The sequence below is a fragment of the Chelonia mydas genome, chromosome 5 (assembly GCF_015237465.2).
Source record: "Chelonia mydas isolate rCheMyd1 chromosome 5, rCheMyd1.pri.v2, whole genome shotgun sequence".
Lineage (NCBI taxonomy): Eukaryota > Metazoa > Chordata > Testudines > Cheloniidae > Chelonia > Chelonia mydas.
Window position 1 is genome coordinate 88,943,598 of NC_051245.2, and position 18,027 is coordinate 88,961,624.

The window sequence follows — 18,027 nt, forward strand, 5'->3', positions numbered from 1 at the left end:
GCAAGATATAGGCCTCTGAAAAGATTTGATTTGATTGTTGTTCTCTTATGCCTTCCTGTCCATCAGCCTTGCTAGAAGCAGCTTCTGTTATGCTTGCCCAAAGTATTCTGTGTTTATAAAATACATTTCAGCTAATCTTCACTCAGAACTTTTTACAAGCAAACAAAAAAAATCCATAGACCTGGCCTAGAATGCATAGACAAGAAAATAATATACCCATCATTTCCCATTTCTTCTCCTGAGACGTACTTTAAAAATATGGCAAAATAGTCACTTGGTTGCTGTTGTGAAATTCACAGTGTTTTCCCTGCAACGTTGTAGACTTTTTTTTTTGCTTCATATTTGTGATGAATGTAGCAAAAAATAAAATAAAGTAAGTTAACTAAGGCTCTTCAAGGACCTCTTGACTCAGAGCAGCAGTGGTTCATCCCAGCCCTGACAACAAGAAAATACAGCTTCCTGTGCTATCCAAAGCTTCATCTTCAGCCAGAAACCCCAACCCCTCTTCCCACCCCCACATTCTTACAACAATATTTGAATTTCTTTTACAGGCTGTACCAACCTGGAGACAGTCTTGTTATTACGTATATGCACTGTAACTTAGTCAGCCAGTGTTTGCTTTATTGGGGTGTTTCTTTTATCTTTAAAGTATTCTATGAAAGTCTATATCAAGCACAACAAAAATATCGCCAAAGAGCAGAGAGAGAGAGAGAGAGAGAGAGAGAAGTAATTTATTGAACTGTAGACAATATATAAATATATTGGTTTATAAATCAAAATGAATGAACTCCTATGTAAAAAGAAGTTCCATCATGCATCATGGGGTACGGTTGCTTTACAAATACTGTTCGCTACAGCTGGTTGCTGAGTTCTGCAGCTTTACTGAGGGTAAAGGAGAGAATGTGGGAAATTCCCAATACTAGCTGCTGCTATTCTTACTGCAGGGTTTTGGAGTTCTCACCATGGTTCGACCAGTTGTGTTGCAGTCTGAAAATTCCAGCTCATTCTTGGAATTATTTTGTAACTGAAGAGAAGTGCAAAATGCCATTGGAGCTGTCGTGCTGCTGTTGAACAATACAACAATAATAGCACAAAAACAGAAATTATTTCAAACCAAACTTTCTTCTAGGAAGTTTGAAGCCAATCTGTTCATTTCTCTGTGAGAAATCAATGAATATTAGACACTAACGGAGGGGCTGCTTTTATACAATCATTTGGGAAAAAACATTGATTGTTAAAAATATCTCTGGCATTTTAATACTTCCTCCACCCATGCGGAACTGCATTCACATAAAAAGTTAAATCTTATAAACACAGAAAAAGAAATACCAAAGGAAAAAAAGATTTTGGTTATTTAGCGGACTTTATTAATAACACTGTACCCTAATTATCATGTTAGAATATATGTATATGTAAATTTATACATATACACACAATCACACATACTGTATATGTATGTCTGCATATGTATAAATCAAATATTTATAACACACATATACATATATGTATATACCATGTATATATACACACCCTATGTAAACACACATATATATAATATATATTATATATATATGATCGGTTTGTAGCATAGTCCAGAAAGATTTTGTAATGAGCCTGATTGTCATATTTTCTCAGTGTACAAGATTTAGCTGAAGTTGCAAGCATGACAAATGTCTGTACATACACTCACCCCTCATTGCCATTTGAACATACTTCTTTTTCTCTTTTCCACTCATTTTGCTACACTTACGCACCTTCTTATGAATAAATGCAAAAATTGGTTTAGCTTTAGTTAATAGCTAATCTACACTAATTATAGCTTTTATGGACTACTGTTCACATGTGTGATATAGGCCAAGTTTATCCATATTTTTGGCTCTGTAGAACATTTGGTCCTTTAAGTTTGACATACTGATGTGCTGTTGCACAGTGTATTCTAACACACTATATTTCCCCCATACATGACTCTAGTATGCTCTTTTAGTAATGAAAAAAGGATGCCACTAGATCAAATTGTATTTTTTCCCTTCATTTTTAGTATACATTCCATCAGTTCTTGCAAAACCTACCTGTTTGCTTTCAGGTTCGGGTCATTGCTCAGAGAGAACAATATCTTGGAGACAAAAAGGATACATTTTTCTAAAGGGCATAAGGAACTATGACAGAATACAACAGGTAGGAGTTTTGTACCTCCCTTCCCAAACACACAACCCTTCCCTCCTCACACTAAAAGGGTAGTCTCAGTGGATTTCGACACTTTACATTTTCTTTTCCACTTTCTGTTATATTGAAACTGAATTTCTTAAAAACATAAAACTCAGGCCCTCAAGAGAATGGGTTTCCCTGAATGTTCAATCTTTTTTTAACAGGGCTATTGCTATTCAAACTTCTAAGACAGCCCAGATAAAATCTTAAAGCCTATTTTGTATGAGTCCTCATCTGGCTTTTTTGTTTTGTTTTGTTTTTTTTAATTTCCAGTTTTAGTGGTTCAGAAATAACATCTGGTTTATTAAAGAAATATGGCTTTATAGTTACATTGTTAAATTTATTTTTAATGCTTTTTTTCACTGACACAAGGTGGGTTCAACTCCATTACTGTCCAGTCAATTGTTTTATTTCTGAAAATGTTCAAAATCTCTGTGAACTGGCTTTAAAAGCCACTGAAGGAAGAAAGAAAGTGCTTTAATAAATAATATATGCAAGCAAATTATATATTAAAATATTATGGGAACATTTACAAAAATAAAATGCTTAATGTATTAAATAAAATAACCACAACACAAAGATGAAGAACTACTACTACTCTTTGATCTGGCTCATAATATTTTTTTTTTTAAAAAAAGGACAATTTTTTTGCAGCAAAGCCCCCTCACAGAGGGTGGCAAATGTTCTTGAGGAACAGGTAAGATTTATTTCCATTTGTAAGAGTTCATAAGAAAAATAATCCTAAATCTAAATTTTAAATCTTCAGCATCTGTTTGAAAAATAAACATAGATGCCCATGCACTTGCCATCAGCACAGTGGCCATGCGTATACGGTATGCACACAATGCCTTTCCAACCAGATATAAATAAATTACAGAACAGTGGATGCTGGGAATGACACCACTATATCAACCAGAAATTGGTGCTGAACTCAGGGTCTGTATGCTATGAATGTCAAGTGATAACCGCAGGATCACATCTAGCTGTCTCCAGGGACTTAATTCTATCACCCCTGCCATGGCTCAAACATAATCTACTATTTCCATGTTTTAGATTATTTGCGTAGTATCATATCTGTAACAATGTAAAGACATCTGAATGTAGCTAATGACCTCCATTAGCTCCCTCTAATTAAATATATGTTATAGCTTTATGGATTTGCTATTCCTATCAGGGTGTACAACAAGATGAGCAATAGTTTCTACACAAAGGGCATTAATCGACGAAGACCATGCACAATTTTGCTTGCACAGTGAAAAAATGGGAATGGAGAAGGAGAGTAGTAGGAATATGCTGCCTGACAAGCACAGTATCTACAGCTTGCCTCAGCATCTACAACTTGTCCTGTCTGATCAAAGTCCTCAGCTTCAACACTTGACCCTGAAATGCATACTGTACATTAATCAGCCTAGCTTCCGCCTGTATTACCAAAGGCTAGCTGGAGAACACTTTCATACCAGTGCTATCACAATATCCTACTCTAAGAGAAGCTGAGGGATTGTATTTAGCTTATCGTAGTGTTGTGTAACCTAGTGCAATGCAGGCAGCATCTTTTTCTTTTTACCATAGACCATTGTACTGGATCTGGTGATGAAAAGTGCTAACCAAGCACACTCTTTAAACAATCCCTTTGCTCCTCAGACAGGCTCCCAGAGGAAAGCACAGAATCCTTTCCTTCCATTATATCATTTCAGTGTTTTTGAGCAGGGTTGGATGCCATCTGATCCCATGGTTCCTCCATATAGTGGAGCACACAGCGCTGTTTTCTTTCTATCTGGCTTTATCTCAACTAGAAATAAGCTTCCAATAGAGAACACCAATCTTCTTTTTCCACCCACACGCCGAAGCAAAAAAAGTAGAGGTGAATCAAGAGAAACTCCCAGTTTCTGTACAGCTGAAGTCACAAAGTTCAAGTCAAATATTTTTTTCCCTTTTTTCATCCACATCAAAGGCATGAGTACAACAAGGCATTGTTAGTTGTGGGCAATCTGGAGTGTCTGCTGATATAACAGATCAGGTTTTTAAGGCCTTTGTCTATGCAGAGTTACAATAACGCAGAAGCCAGATTGAATAGAAGGAGAGAGAAAAAATGAGAGAAACAGAAAGAGAAAGAGAAAAGAGATACATTTCAACAATGTCAAAAAAGTCAATACTCTGTCTAAAGATGGAGAAGTGCACGTTGCTTGCCCTTTGAAAGCTTCTCCGCATCTTTGTCATTACTACTGTCAGAGTTAAGAACATATTTTGATGGAGTTCAGCGGCCGTTGAACACATTCATTCACGCAGCCCATAAGAGGAAATGCTAGGAGGCTCTAGCCTAGAATATCCAGGTAAACTGGAGAAGCCTTGGCCAAGTTCTGAAGGAGGGAATGGATTTCTTTGATGTTGAGCCTCATGTGAGGCTCCCGTTGCCAACAACCCAGCATCAAGTCGTACACTTCCTTTGGGCACGTGCGAGGTCGCTGCAGAACTCGGCCCTGAGTGATGCACTCGATCACCTAGTGAGAGAGCAAAGAAAGAATCAATGGAGCAATAGCTAGGCACTAGCCTGCCTTAGCTGGGCAGCACCGCTGATGGGACTTTGAACGTCCCCGTTGGCGGTGCTGACCAGAGCCGCTAGGGTCCCTGGGTGCTGAGCAAAGCAACCCAGTGCCTTACATGCCATGACCTAGTACTGGGTCACAACCCGAATTTTGAAAAACACTGGCTTAAACCACTTCCAAAGTGACATCAGCTAAACCAGAAAAAGGCAATCTGGAATAAGAGGGTCCTCATGGGGTGTGACACTGGTATAGCTATAGCAGTTTAAATTCATACTTTGCCTAATACTAGTACAATTTTCCTCTGTAGACAAGCCCTGAGTGTGAGTGAATTTATTCCTTATGAAAGGGGCTAAACTGGCAGCCCTGTAGACTGAAATTCTCTGTCTACAGAACTGGTAAATCACGGGCAACAATGGTATAAGCTTCCCAAATCTGTTCCATCAGCCTCCCAAAATCCTAACTTGGAGGGATCAATGCCCTTCACCCTACTTAACAGGGTAATTCATTCTAAGGGTTTAAGTTCAGCTCCCGCACCCACACAAGCCTCTGTTGAGACTGAGCACAAGTACCCTAACTATTGGCAATTGTGGTAGGGTTTGTGATACAGACTCCATACCCCTCTCTCACTCGGAACTATCCTCTCCCACATGCTCATAGAGGCATCACAGTGGCAGGTGGTCAGCGACTGGAGATACAAGGGGTCATCCCTGGCAGAGTTTTCCTGAGCTTCAAAGGACTTCCAGATCCCCTCAATTTGTTATAGACTGGGGTGGGACAGCAGCATTGTTCTTGAGTCACTCACACACACTGGTTGATATCTGTAATAGAGACTGCCAGAGGTTGGGCTGAAGATACTCCAGCTCCTTTCCTTTGCACGACTGCAACACTTGTCACCTCAGTTTTTATTCCATACTCCAGGCAGGTTCCAGCCTACCTCACAACTTTCTCATATTCTACTTGGATAACACCCTTCTCAGTGGGAAAAATTAAAAAGACAGAGAAAAATGGACCCAAAACATGACACTTGCGGTAATACCATAAGTGTTGACAAGTGTGTAATGATTTTTATAGTAAATAACATTGCAACTTGTGTGCTATCCTTTCCAATCAGAGAGTGATTCCCTTGTGGCATCCATATCTTTAGTTAAACTCCACCATCTCAAGCACATTTTGTTATCCACAGTGCATTATACACACCTCATTGTTTGAGAGCTGATACCATGGCTGTTTGCCATAGGTGAAGATTTCCCATAAAACGACCCCCAAGCTCCAGACATCACTTTCTGTGGTGAACTTCCTGTACATGATGCTCTCAGGAGGCATCCAACGAATGGGCAACATGGTGTGACCACCAACCTGATGGAAAAGAACAAACTTGTTTAAAATAATTCCTATGGGTTCCTTGTGAAGATGTGCACAATGGATGCCAAACTAAGGGAGTGGATATTGATATTTTGTATTTTTGCCCATTAACTTTAAAGAGCTCATAAGAACAAATTAGCAAGATACTACTTCCTATTATCATAAATTCATCTCTTAATCAATTCAAATAGATGGCAATCACTACCAAGATTGATTTCTCAATATTGTGGTACTTTCAAAGAAATTATTTCTGAATTATATACTGATTTTTTGGACTTATTTAGCACCTTCTATCCAAGGGACTCAAAGCACTACAGAACAAAACCTAACACCACCCTAAAACACTCATTTTACAACACAGAGAGACTAAGGTATCATGTAATGAGTTCTGTGCAGACATTGCCCTGTCCTGCACTGAACCCCATTGACTTCAAGTGAGCTCCACAGTGGTCTGTCCATATGGAGCTCATTGTAGAAGTAGGGCCAAAGTGATTTATCTCTTAATTCCCAATTCCATGCCTGACCCACAAGACTTCTCCCTTTCTCCTATTAAGAACTGAACGTGACCTGGGAGGGGAGAATTGATATTCACCTATAGAAATCTGCAACTATTCATATATTTGCTTTGACTGTGTTCATGACCTTTTTGTGTTTACAGTTCATAGATATTCCAGTGAATAAGCTTTACTATTCTGGCAAATGAATTTTCCATGAATATTCTAGTGAAGAGTGCATTCCAGTCAACTAGACTTTGAGAAAAATGAATTTTTAAGTTGAATATTTGCCAAAATTAGAATGTCAAAATGTATAAACAACAAACTGTGATTTTCAAATTGCATAAATAACTAAGCAACAATGTGAATTTCAGTTTGCAGATTTTACAATTGAATCTGCAATTCAAAACTCATTCTGTTGTTCTTTAACTACATCAGTCACCCAATCAATATCATATCACATATCTAATTATGACCTTCATTCTGCATCCACCCAGAGGTAATTGAAGGACTGGGGATTGACTAATGCCATGTGAATTTTTTAAATATTCACAGTGAATTGCTCATGAATTATTGCAGACCAAAATTTATGCACTGAAGAAATCTACAAATAATTTTCAATAATTAAAATATAAAAGAATTCTGCAGCCTGTTTTTAGATAATTTTCTAAGAGAAAAAGGTGCAAATTTTATTGAATGATTTTTTATTACAAATTATTCACTCTCTTCTAGATAGCCTAATCCCCCACCCCCACTCTTTTGGATTAACTAATCTGCTTAATAATGATTTGTAACTACTGGAATCAGACCCTGATTCAGCAAAGTACTTAAGCACATGTTGAACTCCTTAGGAGTGCCTTTCTGAATCAAGGCCTGTATGAATATTCACAAAGCATTTTTTATTTTCTTAAACAGTTGCACTTTCTTAACACTAGGATCTTCTTTAACCTGGATTCTTTTTTTTAAAAGTTTTTATTTCCATTTTCCAATTTATTTATTGCCCCTTGATATGACATTTCAACTTGATCATACAAATTAACAAATCCACTCAAGTACCTTTACAAATGTAACCTAGTGAACTATCGTGATTTGACACTGACTGCTAGAAGCTGGGAGATGGATCACTCAGTAAATTGCCCTGTTCTGTTCACTGCCTCTGAAGCATCTGGCATTAGCCACTGTTGGAAGACAGGAGACTGAGCTAGATGGACCATTAGTCTAATCCAGTATGACCATTTTATGACATTCTGATTATCTCTGAAATGGAGCTGTTGTAAAAGGCTCCAAGAATATTTTCTTTTTAAAGGATATATAATTTTTGATTAATATATTTTCTCCTGTCCGATTATTTAGTTTATGAAACCACATCAGGACAAATTTTTCACTTTTGAAGATTCCAGTGTTTCAAAAGATCATTCCTCCTTCTGGGACTTTACATAAGTTGTAATAAAAAATATTTTCCTTGTTCTGAAGTCAAAACAGCAAATGATATGTGAGCCTAATAAAAGTTCAGTCAGGGTTCAGATTACTTCTAAAGCAATTGGTAAATCTTTTCCCATATATTTGTCAGTGCTTCAGTGTTAGTGCAGCACATCAAAAATACAGTCATCACTGTTAGACAGCGCAATCATGCTGCATACATTGCCATAAAAGACTTACACCATTATTGATTCCATAAAAATACACAGAAGTGCCACAACCTACATAGGCATGTGTTTTATTAATAGGCACTCTTTTGCTGCCCCTCAACCCAGATAATGTGGATGGAGCGTGTCCACAGTTGGTGCTCTAGCACCAACAGAGAGAGCACTGCACCGTGGGTAGCTAGCCCACTGTTCAAATCACCACCTTCTGACACTAGAAGTTCTGGGAATGGATAGCAGTGCATTATGGGGGTGGGCTCACTGCCCCCATGATGCAGTTTTCTCTGTCCCATCAATCCATGAGCTTCCGACGACGTTTTGTGCCATTTTTCAACTTCCCCTGTAAACTTGGCACTCCCCATCTCTGCCTGAAAGCATAGATCCTGCGCTGCTCTTCAGACTTGTAATAAGCATTATGAACACAACACAGCTGATCCTGCAGTATTTCATGAACTGCAAATCTGAAAATGAATTGGCGGTGCCTGCCCTGTTATGTGCCGCTGAAAGAAACAATTCAAGATCACTGTTGGCATTCATGGAGCAGCTGCACACGGTGGACCATCATTACTGGGCTTGCGAAACAAGCATCGAGTAGTGGGATTTAATTGTGATGCGGATATGGGATGACGAGCAGTGGCTGCAGAACTTTTGGATGCGCAAAACCACCTTCCTGGAACTGTCTGCGGAGCTTGCCCCTGCCCTGCGGCACAAGGACACCACAAGGAGAGCTGCCCTCACTGCGGAAAAGCGAGTGGAGATCGCTGTGTGGAAGCTGGCAACTCCAGACTGCTACCGGTCAGTCGCGAATCAGTTTGGAGTTGGGATGTTCACCATGGGTGTTGCGGTGATGCAAGTGTGCAGGGCCATTAATTGCCTCCTGCTACGAAGAACTGTGACTCTGGGTGGTGAATAGTGGATGGCTTTGCAGCAATGGGATTCCCTAACTGCGGTGGGGGGATAGATGGCACGCATATCCCAATTTTGACCCCAGGCCATCTTGCGACAGAGTACATCAACAGAAAGGGCTACTTCTCTATGGTATTGCAGGTGCTGGTGGATCACCGGGGTCATTTCACTGACATCAGCATATGGTAGTCAGGGAAGGTGCATGACTAGGGCCCAACCAAATTCACAGCCCATTTTGCTCAATTTCATGGATGTAGGATTTTAAAAATCATAAATTTCATGATTTCAGCTATTTAAATCTGAAATTTCATGGTAACTGAAGGGGTTCTAATCCAAAAAGGAGTTGTGGGGAAGGGGTTGCAAGGTTATTGTAGGGAGGGTTGCGGTACTGCTACCCTTACTTCTGCGCTGCTGCTGGCGGCGGTGCTGCCTTCAGGGATGGCAGGTGGGAAGCGGTGACTGCTGGCTGGGAGCCCAGCTCTGAAGGCAGAGCCACCGCCAACAGCAGCGCAGAAGAAAGGATGGCAAAGTATGGTATTGCCACCCTTAGTTCTGTGCTGCTGCCTACAGAGCTGGGCCCGCAGTCAGCAGCTCCCACTCTCTGGCTGCCCAGCTCTGAAGGCAGCAGTGTGAAGTAAGGGTGCAATGGTATGGTATTGCCACCCTTACTTCTGCACTGTTGCTGGCGAGGCGCTGCCTTCAGAGCTGGGCTCCCGGGCACCAGCTGCCACTCTCCGGCCACTCAGCTCTGAAGGCAGCACAGAAGTAAGGGTGGCAATACTGCGACCCCCCTAAAATAAGCTTGCGACCCCCCTGCAACTTCCTTTTGGGTCAGGACCTTCAGTTTAAGAAACACTGGTCTCCCCCGTGAAATCGGTATAGTATAGGGTAAAAGCACACAAAAGACCAGTTTTCATGGGGGGAGACCAGATTTCACAGTCCGTGATGAGTTTTTCATGGCTGTGAATTTGGTAGGCCCCTATGCATGACACACACATCTTCAGGAACACTGGCCTGTATAGAAAGCTGCATGCAGAGACTTTCTTTCCAGACCAGAAGATTCCAATAGAGGTTGTGGAAATGCCCACAGTAATCCAGAATGACCAATGAATGTGCATTTAGCAGATTAAAGGCTCACTGATGCTGCCTTTTTGGCAGGTTAGACCTCAATGAGGAAAATATTCCCATGGTCATAGCAGCCTGTTGTGCTCTGTATAACATTTGTGAAGCCAAGGAGGAAAAGTTTCCCCGGGGTGGAGCATTGAGGTGGATTGCCTGGTGACTGATTTTGAGCAGCCAGACACCAGGGCTATCAGAGGGACTCAAAGAGGGGCGAGGGTATTCGAATCAGGGATGCTTTGAGGCAGCATTTTGATAATGAGTCCCAATAATGTGTCTTTCTGTAATGCATTCAGCCAAGCATTGTTTACTTGCCACCTTGAATGATTCCTGTAATGATTCCTGCCTGAGCGTTAATTGTAGTCTGCCAATTGCCACTGTATATCAATTTCTGCTGCAACAACTATGTGTAGGACACAAATAAAGAATCATTTAATTTTTAAGACTAAATTTTTGTTAAACATTAATACACAGATTTCCATTTCTTACACGGGACATGACACTGAGCAGCATTCTCTCAAATGAGGCTCTCACAGCTGTGTGTAAGTCCAGCTGTCATTATGGTACATGTCCCTAGGGGTGGAGTGTAAGGGGTACTATGACGGGCAGGAAACATGTGAGGAATGTGTGTGGGGAGTTTGGGGAGGGCATGGAATACAGTTCTGTATGGCCTGCAGGGGGAGTCAAGCATGGATGTATTCCGACTGCAGTGCAATCAGGGACCTGAACATCTCTGTTTGGTCCTCCATGAGCTTTATCATCTGCTCCTGCTCCTCTATTATCAACACCTGCCCATTTCCTCCCCTGGCTATCCATTCTGAATTTTTTTATTCAGATATTTATTGTCTCTCTCCATGCTCTGTGCTCACTATCAGCATGATCAGATAATTGCAACACTTCTTGAAACATGTTCACCTCCTTATCTGATGGAGGTGCTCTGCTGGTGAGTAGGAGCTGGCCCTCAAGGGCACATCTGCAGAAGCAAAAACACCCAAACAATACACAGAGTCAATATTGTGAGTGCACTCACAGTCCTGAATCATAAAAGTTACATACGCCTTTCTCACTTTCCCTTGGCAAGTATGCAGTACAGTGAGAGCACTAAACGTGGTGAGGGGGGAAGGTGCAAGAAGGGATAAAGGGTCTGGGTGGTTTCAGAAGGGGATCACTATATGTGCCTAGGGACACTATTGTGAATACTGGCATTGTTTTCCGCAGGCGGGGATGATTGAATCTGATATCTCACTGCTGAGGGTAACCGAGGATGCAAGGGTGCATCTCCTGCATGTGTGCGGCTTCAGACTGGGTCCGTATGCCACTTGTCTGTTTGCTGCTTTGGTTCCTGCAGAAGTAATTGCCAATTGGTGCGGCAAAGTTTCCTGCAATGGGGAAAATAAAAAAGTAGCTCTGCCAAGGAACCGTCGGCAGAGGATTGCAGAGTATCTTCATGAAAGTTTTCTGGAGATCTCTATGGAAGATTCCTGGGAAATCCTGGTGTGCATTAGCAAACTTTTCTGCAGGGTCCCAACTATGTAGCTGCACTGTGGAATGAGAAGCAGATATAAACAGTACCTAGAGTGTTGTTAATTTCTATCCCTTCTCCCAGGTGCACCATCTAACAAAATAAAGGACACCTCTGCCTCATGTCACTGTGCAATATCAAAGCAAAACGAGTACTTACTGGAGCTCCCCTCTCCTGCTTCAGGTGCGCCAGAGCCAGAGTACTGGGATTGGCTAGACCCCTTCAGAGTCAAAAAGAGGTCATCGCTTGTCACGCCTCCGGATGACCCTGTCACCTGTCCCACATTCTCCCCCAACTCGATCTCCTAGTCCACCGCTTCGTCATTGGGGTTGACTCTGCTAGCCACTGCCTTCAGTTCCCCCAAAATATCCATGGGGCTTATGGCAGTGGAGGTGGGGTTGCGGTTGCCGACAGCATGCAGCTCTTGGTAGAAGCGACATGTCTTCAGTGCTGCACTAGAGTGATGGTCGGCCTCCCTTGCCTTCTGGTACGCCTGCCTCAGTTCCTTAATCTTAGCACGGCATGTCCCTTGTTGCATGTCCCTTTCATGCTCTTTCGCCTCCATGCCACAAGCCATCTGCCTGTAGATATCAAAGTTCCTATGGCTGGAGCAGAGCTGCAACTGCACAGCTTCCTCTTCCCACAGACCCAGCAGATCCAGCAACTCTGGTGTAGTCCAGGCAGGAGCACGTTTGCTGTGGAAAGCCAGCATGGTCAGAGGGGAAGATCCTCTGTGAACTCTCCATGCCAAGCAAACAGGAAGTGGAATTTCAAAATTTCCAGGGCGCATGCCTGTGTACCTGGCTGCAGGGCAGTGGAGTTGAAACTGCTGACCAGAGCGGTCATGATGGGCATTGTGGAAAACCTTCTGGAGGCCACTTAGGGCAACATAAGCAAGTGCAGGTACTGACACTGCATCACTCTAACGTGGTCGCAAAATGCTCTATGCCGCTCCTCAAAGTGGTTTTATTATGTTGGCGTAGCAGGAGAATTACATCGGTGGGAGGACCATGGCAGTGTGTACACCTCCACTGTTTTGTTGATGAAAATTGACTTCTGTCGACAAAACAGTGTAGTGTAGACAAGGCCTAGGAATCAACATATGCACGTACTTCAGTGCACTGCTGAATCAGGGCCCATTCATTTCTGAGTCACAATATACCCATCTGGCAGTATAAGGCTGTTGTAAGGCTCAATTAATTAATAGGAATAATCTTTGGCTGAAAAGGCACTATTAAATTAGGGGAAGTATTGTTTTAAGTAAAAGTATCATTAATATCGAGATATGTGAACAAAGATCTTGCTTCCTAAACTAAACTAATGAAGCAAACAGCTCCACCCTGCCACATTTACTTACTGTAAGAATGATAATTCATTAGAAAGACAAAAATGTTAGTCCCTTAGAAACAAACAGTCACTTGCCAGGCCAAAGGGCAAGTGCCAGTAAAACATGATTAGTTGTAAGAGGTTTTTGGTCTCATTAAATATTAAAGCGGCTCTTTGATCCTCTCATCATACAGCATCCATGATTGCTTTATTTCAGCAATTTCTTTGACTTGTTCCTTAAAAATTAATGAAAGCTATAAACTGTGAAATATGGTTCTCTTATTTATTATTGTTTATTTATCTTATCAGTGATATGAAGTTTAAAAATCAAATTAAAAAAAGAACTTTCCCACTCTAATCCCCAGGGCTAGATGCCTCAAAACCACAGTATAGATGTAGTAGGACTGTGCGCTGATTTTATCAGAATCAATCAGGAAAATAAATACCATTGGTACAATTATGATAGATGACTGTAGTGCAATCACTATTTTGGTGACCAAAACTTGGCTGCCACAACTCTAGCTGTCTGCTTTATCAGTAAAAGTAAGACTGATTCATCAGTGATTACACTCGCAGAGAAGGCACTTCCTGAACTCATGCTATTCTTGCCAAGCTGCATTTAGATCAGAAGGGACCCAGGCTGTGAGATGTTCAGCACAGCCTCTGAGGAGCTGAGTGCCCTCCACTCCAGTTGGACCAAATCCGGAAAGGTATAGTGCACCTGCAACTCCCACTGAAATCAATGCTCAGCAAGGTACATGTTACCTGTCAGGTTTTGGCCCAGTGGTGCAATATATATACTTACTTCTTTATTAACTATCATTAATTAATGATTCAGCAATAAGTCCCCACTTCAGAAACACATCATGACCTAGGGCAGTACCTAAGTATGTGTTTTAGCACATGCATCAGTGCTTCCCTGAACTGAGACCTAAGAGCTACCACAGCAGTCCTTTATCAGCCCAGTAAGAACCACTGAGTGAGTCGCCATTGCCAAGAGAGCTTTAAGTCTTTATTTTCTTGGTAAGCTGAAGGGCCTTGTTATTGTTACACACTGTAAATGAAAAGAAGTAGAATGCATTTTTGTTATTGTTCCAAAACTATAAAAATATCCACGCTGCTTACAATGTAACAGGATTACTCTGGTGTCCTGCTAACTCCTCTCCTGTCCACAGGGAGAAGTGAGTTGGAGTTTTTCTGGGACTACAGGAGCTATTGAGTGACATCCTTGTCCAGCTCATAGGAACAGAGCAACCTTTGCAGAGGACTCCTGTGTCCTTACTCCTCCCTCTGGTCCTCTATCTGGGTAAGAGAGACTTTGTTTATATTTTTGGGTCTTGACTCAGGCCAATGTAACCAGACTTCCATTGAGGACTCAGTGCCCTCCGTAGGGGAAAGCTGAGGAAAGGGGGTTGCGTCAGTGAGGGATGCCTACAAATCCCACTCCTGTGGGAGCCTGTAACTGGCCAACAAACTGGGCAGTGCTGGCTTGGAAAGGAACATAACCAAAGCACCTGATAAATACAATTAATTAGCATAGTCTCAGGTAGGCTCCACTGATGGGGCTTCCCATGGAGGGACGAGGCCAATTTAAAGCTGCCCTCCTCTGGTGAAATCCTAAAGGAAAGTGATGGTGAGAGAGCTGCCTAGTGTCCCATGGGCTGAATTGCCCTGGTGTGCAATAGCTCTCACTAGTGCAAGGGTGTTCGCTGTACATCGTGTTATATCAGAAGGGGTGAATTGAGCTCTTTGTATCCCAATTAAAGTGTGTATATACACACACACACACACACACACACCAATCAATATGATGCATATAGCATAAAGTATTCCATTCATTTAATCATTAATAATCATTTACACAATGCAGTTCACAGTGCATTTCATTTAAGGATCTCAAAGCACCTTACTAACAAATTTAAGTCACACAAAATTCCACACCAAAAGAGGTAAACGGGGGTACACAGCAGTGGTGTGACTTGCACACAATCCACAGTGATGGGTACATGACGGACAGATCACACACCATGGCAGCCGCAGTACATTTTTAACTTACAGTCTTGATTCTACTCTTTGCACTGGTACAGGTTACAGTAATTATCAATCTTTTTCATGCCATTCAGTAATCTAAGTAAATTTCATTTGCAACTTGTAATCAGAGCAAAAACTTTGTGTTCTGAGAAATAAATATGTGAACGCATCCTCTCTTTTCTGCCCACTCCCCTCACACATCCACACCTCCATGCCACAACACCCTTGGGTAACTCTAAACAAAATGAATTCGAGTTTCCCAAGAAGGATCAGTGGGTAAAAATATTAGTATAGGACCCATTCCTGCAAGGTGCTGAGTACTTCTGTGAGGTGTTGAGTGCCCTTGGCTCCTGCCTTAGTAGTAGTAGTTGCAGGTGCTCAGCACCGTGCAGGATTGGGACCGTACTGCCTAAATTATGATTATAATACTACTGTATATACATCACTTTAAAATAGTCATACATTCTGTAGACTAACATTTCAGGTAAAGACCATCTTTAGTGTTCACTGTAGCTACGGTTATGACAGGTTTAAAAGCATTACAGTTTTAACTTAATAAGCTATCACTTAAATATCTGTTTTATAGCTGTAGCAGTACCACAAAAATGACAAATTTATGGATAAAATTATGGTGTATTTTCTTGGGGGCTTACTTGAAGACAGTTGCCTTATTATGGTTCATTTTTTATTTGAAATTGCACATCCATATAACCCCAATGAGACTGAAGACCTTGTTTCCAAGTCCTAGTAGATGCAACTGAGAAGTCACTGGCACAACAATGTTCTTATATTACTATTACTAGCATATTGGACTAGAACCTAAATCAGAATCTGCACTGTTTAGCTTCTGCGACATGCTACATATCTAAATATACCAAACCACTAAACTGTGATGTCCTTCTCGAAAGAATCACCTCCAGAAGGAAATGCTGCCACATTTCAAATATGCAAAAAGAAAAGGAGTACTTGTGGCACCTTAGAGACTAAACAATTTATTTGAGCATGAGCTTTCGTGAGCTGTAGCTCATGAAAGCTCATGCTCAAATAAATTGTTTAGTCTCTAAGGTGCCACAAGTACTCCTTTTCTTTTTGCGAATACAGACTAACACGGCTGTTACTCTGAAACATTTCAAATATGAAATGTCATATTTTAGACAATGCAATGTCATTCCACTAGTCACCGCTTTCATCACTCACCACTTACACTTTCAACAGGAACTTAGTTCTCCTGGAAGGTGCCAGATAAGCCATTCCTGGAAATTCCAGTCCTTTAATTATCCATAGAACAAATACCAGGCTTCGCACTGCCCCACCAATATGCCTCAACCTTGAACTACAAGGAACACTACAAGAGTTGTGAAGTTAGTAAACATTTTATGCTTATGCGTTCCTTATCCTTTTTGCTGACGTTGCCAAATGATACTTTTTGTGATGCTTTTCTGTACTAGGAACTGCAAGTTGTGACACAGAGGCTACAGAACAGTCTTCACACAGTAACAACTTTTGGATTCTACCTACTTGGGCAGCATTGGTACCAGTTAGCTGTGATTTATATCCTACCATGCATAGGTGCTGGAACTAGGGGTGCTGCTGCACCCCTTATCTTGACGATACCAAAAAACCACATCTTTTAAGCCTCCAGTTTGTTCGGCCCAGGGCACGGTTATTGTGAACAGGATGCACCCTCAAGTTGTTATTATTGGTATGACATTACAAAATAATCTTTTAAATCTGGTTGTCTGAGGGACAAAATGGCAGATAAAATTCAATGTTGATAAGTGCAAAGTAATGCACCTTGGAAAAAATAATCCCAATTATACATACAATTTAGAAAGTGTCTAAATTCGCTGTTACTACTCAAGAAAGAGAACTTGGAGTCATTGAAGATAGTTCACTTAAAACATCTGTTCAGTGTACAGCAGCAGTCAAAAACACTAACAGAATGTTAGGAACCATGAGGAAAGGGTTATATAAGATGACAGAAAATATCACAATGCCACTATAGAAATCCATTGTACACTTAGCCCTTGCATACTGCCTTCAGTTCGGTTGCCTCATCTCAAAGAAGATATATTAGAATTGGAAAAGGTGCAGAGATGAACAAGGATTAGGGATGTGGAACAGCTTCCACAGGAGGAGAGAATAAAAAAGAGTGGGACTGTTCATCTTAGAAAAGAGAAAACTAAGGGGGGATATGACAGAGGTCTATAAAATCATGACTGGTGTGGAGAAAGAGAACAGGGAAGTGTTATTTACCTCTCCCCATAACACAAGAACTAGGGGTCACCCGATGAAATTAATAGGCAGCAGGTTTTAAAACAAAAGGAAGTATTTCTTCACACACAACGCACAATCAACCTGCAGAACTCATTGCCATGGGATGTTGTGAAGGCCAAAAGTATAACTGGGTTCAAAAAAGAATTACATAAATTCATGGAGGATAGGTCCATCAATGGCTATTAGCCAAGAGTGTCAGGGACACAACCCCATGCTCCAGGTGTCCCTTAACCTCCAACTGCCAGAATCTGGGACTGGACGACAGGAGTGAATCACTCGAAATTGCCTTTATCTCTCCATTCCCTCTGAAGCATCTGGCATTGCCCACTGTCAGAAACAAGACACGGGGCTACATGGACCACTGATCTAACCCATTATGGTCATTCTTACGTTCTTATAAGTAGGCAGAATGATGTTACAATTGTGTTCACAGTTCTAAAGCTATTCAGAATTGTTTCCCTTTTTAAGCTTCCCTGCTTTTGTAAAAACAAACTACTGTATCTATATTCTTTTTAAATCGCATTTCTGTGTTTTCATTAAAATACTATATTGCCATTACCCAATTCATTTTTTAAAGAACAGCATTATACTCATATTTT

The 18,027-nt window shown here is 41.2% G+C and overlaps 1 protein-coding gene across 3 annotated transcripts in view; it reads right to left on the reverse strand.

Annotated features, from left to right (window-relative positions):
- Window positions 1–1,847: 1,847 nt before the first annotated feature.
- Window positions 1,848–18,027, reverse strand: part of NTRK2 (neurotrophic receptor tyrosine kinase 2) — a 265,674-nt gene continuing 249,494 nt past the window's right edge. For all 3 annotated transcript variants that reach the window (XM_043546801.1, XM_037901775.2, XM_037901776.2), the window contains 2 exons: window positions 5,946–6,104; window positions 1,848–4,703 (listed from right to left, as the gene is read on the reverse strand). In XM_043546801.1, coding sequence (XP_043402736.1) covers window positions 4,518–4,703; window positions 5,946–6,104 — 345 coding nt within the window. In that variant the 3' untranslated portion in view covers window positions 1,848–4,517. The remainder of the gene's footprint in view (window positions 4,704–5,945; window positions 6,105–18,027) is intronic.